A 7563-nucleotide genomic window follows, 5' to 3' on the forward strand; every position below is an offset into this window, starting at 1 on the left:
TGCCTTTGTACATATTTACCAAAAAATTTAAATTATAAAAAATGAACATCACAAAATACTCAAGCTTTACAGATATCATGAAAATATTTTTACAAATCCAAAAAATAACACACATTTTTCCCACCTAGAAAAAACACATCTCAGTATCAAAAAAGGGCAATAAAGGCAGTGTTTGTGTTTCTAATCCCAGAAAAGACTGGCTCATAAGAATCCGAACTATACACTTCAGGCAGTGCGTGTTTCTCAGTCGTAAGTCAGTCCGTCCATTAAATATAAATCTTTTAAAAGCAACTGTCCATAGTGCAACAGGGAGTTCGAGGCAGTGCAACACGTGTCCGCGAGCGCTTGCCTGGGGTGGGCTGCCTGCAGGTGCTCGCTAACTTCAGGAAGAGAACCAGCTCAGTCTGAATGGAGTTTCTCAGCAGCGTCCGGGGCCTCGCTCCCCTCTTACAGCAGCATCTGTGGGGCATATATCCTTGGAATTCTATGTATTTTAGGAGAGACGGGGGGTTGCCATATCGCTTCCATGTTACACCTGGAGAGACCACAAGGAAGATGGATTAAAGATGGAAACAGATGGTTCTCTGCCTCTGAGTGTTCAGGGGAGCAGCCCAACTCAGACACTGTTCCCTGATAACCCTGCACCAAGCTTTGTGCAGAGACACGTGTCAAGCCCCCACACCCAGCCCCACCACCGAGCTCTGACACCCCCAATGGATCCACACTGAGCCCCAACAGCCCAGTACCCCCATACCAAGCCCTGACGCCTAACACCAAAGGCCGAAACTCCAGACGAACCTCAGTCGCGATGACACACTCGTCCTTCTCCTCAGAGATGACATACACCGACTGGTACTTGGTTTCTTTCGACGTGGAGGATGTGGAGTCTGGCCTTCTCCGCTCCGATGTTTCTCTGCTAAAGAGAAGAGAAGAGGTCACAGTGAGTTTGGAGAACCTCTCCAAGTCTTGCTTGCCCGCCCGCACCCCGGCCCGGTGCCCCACGCACCCCCTGAGTGTCACAGGACCCTTCTCCAAGCCCGAGCAGCTGTGGAGCTCTGGCCTGGCATCACGCTTGCTGTGGGCGTCCCTGGCAGGCTCCTCCGTCTTCAGGTCCTGCACCAGGTTGTAGTCCACAGCTGGGTAGCGGGCCTTGAAGCCACCTTTGTCGGCACTGTGGTCACCATGCACGTCCACCTTCTTGTTGGTGTTCTTGATCTGCGGGCCCCCTATGACACTGACAGACACGTCCTTCTCACGCTGGCAGCTGGCCAGGTTGTTCATGGTCTCTGCCTCGGCCCGACACGTGTCGCCGGGCAGTCGCCGCTTCTGCGCCTTCAAGCGCACACAGACACCCACAGCCGCGCAGCCCAGCAATAGTAGCAAGACCAGCACGACGCCCGCGCCCACAGCAATCCAGGGGAACTGGACACTTGGCTCCCGGTAGCGCTCGGTGAGGTCCACCACCACAGGCCCTGGGTCTGGCAGCAGGAACTGGCAGTTGGGGCCGCCGTAGCCACGTGCACACTCACACACATAGCGGCGACCCCTCTCGTGGCAGGTGGCTCCGTTGTGGCATGGCCCATGCTCACACCTGCTGACTGGGGCACTGCAGTTCTTGCCCGTGTAGCCCGGGGGGCAGGTGCAGGAGTAGTCATTGACGCCATCCTGGCAGGTACCACCGTTCACGCAGGGCAGGGACGCACAGTCGTCCACATTGCCATCGCAGTGCCGGCCCGAGAAGCCTGCCGGACACCGGCACAGGTAGGAACTGCCCAGGTCCAGACACTGCGCCCCTGAAACACAGCAGGCACCGTATTACTCACCTCATCGGCACCTGCTCACACGTCTACCACGTGTCTGGCACCGGGTGGACCTCAGAGACACAAAGACAGATAAAAGACAGCCTTTGGCCTCAGTGAGTTCACAGTTGAAGGCAACCTGCCTTCTCTCTCCAATGATTAACCCACTGGGAAGAGTCCAAGTCCAGTTCACAAAGTAAATGGAATTAGCCAAGCTGCAACTCAGAGCAGGTGTTGGCAGACACTGTCAGAGCTTTACCTGCACCACGGCATTCAGCCGTCCACGGTACAGGTGAGAACACTGAGGCTTTGAGGGGGCCAGGCTCCTTGCCCACAGAGACACAGAGGAAAGAGGAGTCGGGATGAAATACAGGAGGAAGGGACGAGAGGAGGGAAAAGCCAGGTTTCCTAAACCTCCACACTATCCTGCCTCTAAAAATACAGTGGGCCTCACGCCTTACTGGTTTAGGGAGGGGAAACAAGCAAGAGACACAACTTGAGCCACAGACCCTGCCACCGTCCTTTACAGGGCACACCAACAGCACAGTCAAACACATGTCCACTGGCCTGCCCCCTGTGGTCACTGTGCCTCAAGGCATCAGAGCCAAGTGTGGGCAGCACGTCCATCCTGGGCCTGCTCCAACAGCAGCAGACCACACTTCCTCTCAGGGTCCCACAGCCCAGCACCAAACTGCGACACAAGGACCAGAGCTGAGTGTCCTGTCCACACACAGGGTATCACTGCCATGAAAGCGTCAGAGCGCCCACCCATTTCAGCACTTAGTCTTGGGTAACACGAGGGTAGAGGGCTCTGCCTGTCTCTGCTCTCTGGGTGCTGGGGACTCAGGGGTAGAGTTTTCACAGAGTTCTTGACTACTCGAATGGTAATGTCCCCACAAACAAGCCAGCTAATTCGAGTCAATGCAGGGCAACCTCATGTGTGTCAGAGTAGAGCTATGCTCCATGGGGTTTTCAATGGCTGCGAAGTAGACCAGCTGACCTTTCTTCGAAGCACCTCTGGGTAGAGTCAAATGGAGCACCTTCCAATTAGCAGCCCTACGTGTCAGCCCAATGCGCCCTGCCTCTCACTGTAGCTCACTGCAAAGTCCTCTTACCGTTGGAGCACGGTGACGAGCCGCACGGGTCGATTTTCTTCTCACAGTTAAAGCCCGAATAGCCCACCGGGCAGTGGCAGATGTAGCCCCCGTCTGGGTTGTCCGAACACCGCCCCCCATTAAAACAAGGGCCGTCGGCACATGTCATGGCGCTCAGCTCACAGTGTTGCCCGTAGAAACCAGGTGGGCACGTGCAGGAGTAGCTGTTTTCAAGATCCTACGTAACAGAGAAGATGAAAACACGTTTTCTGAAGGCGCTCTCAGAGGCTCCCGAGACTGTCTAGCGCCCGGGTCCCAGCAGGCCTGGCACTACGTACTGTGCAGCTTCCTCGGTTCTTACACGGGCCAGCGTCGCACTCATTGACCTCAATCTCGCAGTTGGCGCCCGTGTACCCGGGCCGGCAGGAACATGTGTAGCTGCCCTGGCCCGTGTTGGTGCAGGCAGCTCCATTCTGGCAGGGTTTATGGTGGGTGCAGTAGTTGAGATCTGCGGGTGGGACGCACGTCAAGTCAGGAAGACTGGCCACAGTGGCCACCGCGCAAGGGCTCTAGCCTCTCAGGTAGAAAGGCAGGTGGGCTCAGACAGGACGCTCACCCTGGTTGCAGAAGAGGCCGCCCCAGCCCTCCTGACAGTTGCACTGCCACGGCTGTTGGCAGGTGCCATGGAGGCAGCCGGGGTACCGAATGCACTGGTCACAGTACCGGCCCTGCCAACCGACCCTGCACCTGGAGGACAGGAAGCACTGGTCAGATGGAGGGCAAGCCTCACCCCCCAGGCGCTGCCTTCCCTCCCTTCCCCCTGAGATTCTGAGTCCTGTGCCTGGGGGCTTCCCAGGTGAGCTTGGTGGGCAGTTAAGTTTGAGACTTAAGGAACTAGACACTCTCTGTTTAAGCAGCTACCTGTAACTCTGGGCACCATGAGAAGCTCACAAGGATCATCCGCCCAGACAAACTGCTATATATTCAACCAGGAGAAGCACCAGGACGGAAGCCCCTCCTCCCAGCTCATCGGGTTTTTTTTTGTTGTTGTTTTTCAAGCGCTCATTTAGGGGCTCATTACAGCCGCAGGGGGAATAAAAGGCCAGAGGGGAGACTCTAACTCACTTGCACTCCCCTGGCCTGTCGCAGACCCCGTGTTGGTCATCGCAGCCCGGCAGGCAGATCGCTGTGAGCAAAGGAGAGAGAGAGAGGAGGTGAGGTGTCCCAGTCCCAGCTGAGTTAATCTCCCCAATCTGGTGGGGTATTGATCTGTACTCCCTGGTAACCGTGGACGCCCTCAGCCCTCGGGACAGCATTCTTCTTAATACAGTTGCACACGGACAAAAGAGAGCTCAAAAGCTCCCACCCCCACCCACCCCTTTTCTTCTCAGAGGGTCAGAAGTCCTTTCCCCCTCCGCCCCTCCCCCACTCCCCAATTCTAAGCACAAAGCCCCACCCCTTCATATCCCAGAAAGTGCGTCTGTAGATAAGAGTGGACAGCTGGTGTGCAGGGCGCCGGGCAGGACAGCTGCTCTATTGTCTGCGCTCTCCCAGCAGCTGCCCCGGGGCCACAATACGGCCTCCCCTCCCCCGGCCCCCTCCGATCGGTCCGCGTGCGCACAGGCGCACACACGCGCGCCACCGCGGACCCGCCCGGCCGGCCCCGAGCGAGCTAATCTATGGCACGCGCGCTGGCGGGCGCGGCGAACAGAGTATTTAAATAAGAAGGAAAAGTTGAAGTTTACGGCTGCCTGGCAGAAGAGGAAGGAGCAGAGGGTGGAAGCAGGCGGTGGCCTGGGAGGGTTTGGGGGCAGGGGGGTGAGCCGAGATGGTTAACTCGCCTGGTTATGAAACGCGTTAAGCAATAGGCCCCGAGTGTTTAGTACGACAAAACTAGCTCCGGACCATTCCCGGCTTTCAAGAGGCTGTGTGTGCAGCGTCCAGCCGAGGCCTCACAGCCTAGAGCCGGAGGGCAAGCCGAAGGGACAGGGCGCCCCTCCTCTAAGGGGCGCTACACCAGGCCCTGCACCTTCCAGGCAGCTTAAGGCCCACCCACTTTCTCCGCCCCCAGGCTTTCTGGAAAGTTCTGGAACCCACTGCCTCTGGTCCACGGGACTAATCAGAGGTCTCTTGGGACAGGCGAGAGACAAGTGTTGAGTAGACCAGACCCACCCCCACCCCTGATGACTTTGTTTCCTGCATAGGTCCGCCCTGTACCAGGGGGTTGTGACATCTCAGTACCTGGTAATCTGGCCAGAGACCTTGTTTCACTATTGTAGCACCAAGACACCTCTTTCTAGCAGAGCCCTGTGTAAGCCTTTGAATAAGCAAAGGGGCACCCAAAACCCTCCATGCAGGCAGGTGACACTGTGCCCCCACCCTACAAGGCTTTGACAGTGACTATCCTTGTGGACAAGTGTCTGGAAATCACAGTTGTCCATGATAACACAGCCAGGGAGGCTCTGACTCTGCAAACACCTAGGGACACATACACAGACAGCAACTAGGAGCATGTGCACGACAGACGGGGTGTCACTCAGGAGACCTGTGGGGGGCACCAGCACCTCAACTCTGAGAGAAACCCAAAGCAATTCCAGCTGAGAGCTGTCACTACAGAAACTCTCCTTTAGAACCTGCCCCTACAACACTCTCTCTGCTCCTTCCTGCCTGCTTCCTCTCCTCCCAGCCTGGGGCAGTGCACGCTGATTTCCTGATTCCTGGCGGCAGTTGGAACCCTCCCAGATTAAGAAAGGCAGCTTCCGATGGTACATAAGTGCTCTCGGAGGTTGTAACATTGCAGAAACTGGGGAGCTTGCAAGGCAAAGACCCTCCCCATGTCGGAGGGGAGGCCCAGACCCCCCTCCCCAGAATCCCAGGAAGTGGTCACTCAGGGAGGAGACACTCACGCTCTGTGCAGTACTGGCCCTTCCAGCCGGGATTGCAGGCCTTCTCTCCTCTCTCCCCGCAGGTGAAGTGGCCAAACGCGTCGTCCCGGGGCCGGCAGAAGACGGAACAACCCTCCCCATAGTAATGGTCATCGCACACGAAGCGGTAGGCATACTTGAGGTCCGTGCGGCCACTGCTGTGCAGGTCCTGGGACCACTCCTCACCTACTGTCAGGTGCCGCTGCGTGGCCAGGCGACTGATAAGTCGCTCCGGGTTCTCTGTTTGGGGGAGGGGAGCAGACAGCCGGGTGGAATGAAGGGATCATCACCAGGGAGACCAGAGTCCCTCAGTCCTGGACTTCCTGAGTGGACTTGAGGATAAGAGGGTCTGTTTCTGGGGGCCTAGGCATCAAACGTGCCAAGTCCTGGCGTTCTTCGGGGTTTTGTTTACCTGTTGTGAGGTCATCAGGAGAGTCCGTGTGGAGAGCTTCAATGATCAGAGAGAAAGTGCCCTGGAAGAGGGAGGAGGTATAAGATACACGACCTTTCAGAGTGACACCTCTCCTACTAGGGCCTGGGCGTGCAGCTTGGGGAGGGTCCCTGCCTATCTTTTGTTTGTCCTCACTTTCCTTAAGGAAATGGAACAACTTATTAAAGAGCAGTTTCCTTCGGTGTTTTTTCAGCCTCTTACACAGGATATTGTAAAAAAAAAAAAAAAAGATGGTGAGAGTGGGAGGGGCTGGAGGCCAGTTGTCTGTATTCTGAATACAAAACAAGGGCGAGGGGCCTGTCACCTGGGCCATCCCTAGATGACCAGGGCTCCGGGAGCCACAGTACTCACCGGCCAGGTGAAACCGAAGGGGAAGCGGATGGGGTTGCTGAAAGCCGCGTGGCCGCCGTCGGCGCCGTCTGGCAGGCTGAAGGAATCGACGCCCAGGACAGGCGTGACGGCGCTGCCATAGGTGCAGGGTGGCTCTGGGGACACGCTGGCTTGGTAGTGCTTGAGGCACACGCGGAAGAAGGTCCTGCATTCGCACTGCGGGGGCCCCACGCCCCCCGCCACGCCTCTACAACAATTGCGGTTCCCCAGCGGCCCCTTCTTGTTCACGAACTCCTGAAGCTTCAGCTCGAACACGCCAGAACTCCAGACCTGCGCAGGAAAGGGGTCATGGACTCTGGGCAAAATGCACCCATCGCCAGAGTCCTCCGGCTGACTCGCCACTCCCGGATTCGCATTCCCATCGATAGTTTGAGTGGCCCTTCCAGCGCCCGCCCCTTCCGCGTGCGCCCGTGACCCGGGCTCCCCCACCTGGCACAGGAGACTCTGGGGCGACCGCGGGAACTGCAGGACCCAGGTATCCCCACCGGACATAGCAGGTTTGGGTTCTCCCACCTGACAGGGCAGGCCCCAGTTACCCCACCAGAACAGCTGGCCCCGGGCAACCCCATCTGAGTAAGAGCTCCGAATGACCCACCTGACACAACAAGGCCGAGACCACAGCGAGAGCCAGCGCGCACGGACGGCCCATGGCGGGCACGGCACGGCTCGCTTGCTTTCCCTGTTTTCTCTCCTTTTTTCTTCTTATAACGGCAAGCAATTAGTGGAGGGTGACGGGGTTTCCAGAAGCGCAGACAGACGAAATGCCGATGTGTTGTCCGAAGCAGGGATAAGTAGGACTGGCTCTTCCCGATTCTCCCCGCTGCCTTGTCCCCGTGAAGTCGCCTCCCGGCGGCCAATAACGCTCGGCAGCCGTTCTCAAGGGGCGGGGGGGCGCGCTCACCGGG

At 57.5% G+C, this 7563-nt stretch overlaps 1 protein-coding gene across 1 annotated transcript; it reads right to left on the minus strand.

The window, feature by feature from the left end:
* Nucleotides 1–243: 243 nt before the first annotated feature.
* DLL1 (delta-like 1 (Drosophila)) lies at nt 244–7307 on the minus strand. The gene is made up of 11 exons (XM_006876185.1): nt 7254–7307; nt 6620–6928; nt 6230–6290; nt 5800–6057; nt 4019–4079; nt 3510–3640; nt 3232–3401; nt 2915–3131; nt 1007–1793; nt 747–916; nt 244–380 (listed from the first exon to the last, which is right to left on the minus strand). Exons 1-11 carry the CDS (start codon nt 7305–7307, stop codon nt 244–246), a joined length of 2355 nt encoding a protein of 784 aa, XP_006876247.1.
* Nucleotides 7308–7563: the final 256 nt, after the last annotated feature.

The sequence above is a fragment of the Chrysochloris asiatica genome, unplaced genomic scaffold, assembly GCF_000296735.1.
Source record: "Chrysochloris asiatica unplaced genomic scaffold, ChrAsi1.0 scaffold00361, whole genome shotgun sequence".
NCBI classification, from domain to species: Eukaryota; Metazoa; Chordata; class Mammalia; order Afrosoricida; family Chrysochloridae; genus Chrysochloris; species Chrysochloris asiatica.

Coding starts and splice junctions, on each gene's coding strand:
- DLL1 (XM_006876185.1), bottom strand. CDS start 7,307: ATGGGCCGTCCGTGCGCGCTGGCTCTCGCTGTGGTCTCGGCCTTGTTG. Junction 3,641..4,018: donor GACAGGCCAGGGGAGTGCAA/GTGAGTTAGAGT, acceptor CCTGTCCTCCAG/GTGCAGGGTCGGTTGGCAGG. Junction 917..1,006: donor GGTCCTGTGACACTCAGGGG/GTGCGTGGGGCA, acceptor TCTTCTCTTTAG/CAGAGAAACATCGGAGCGGA.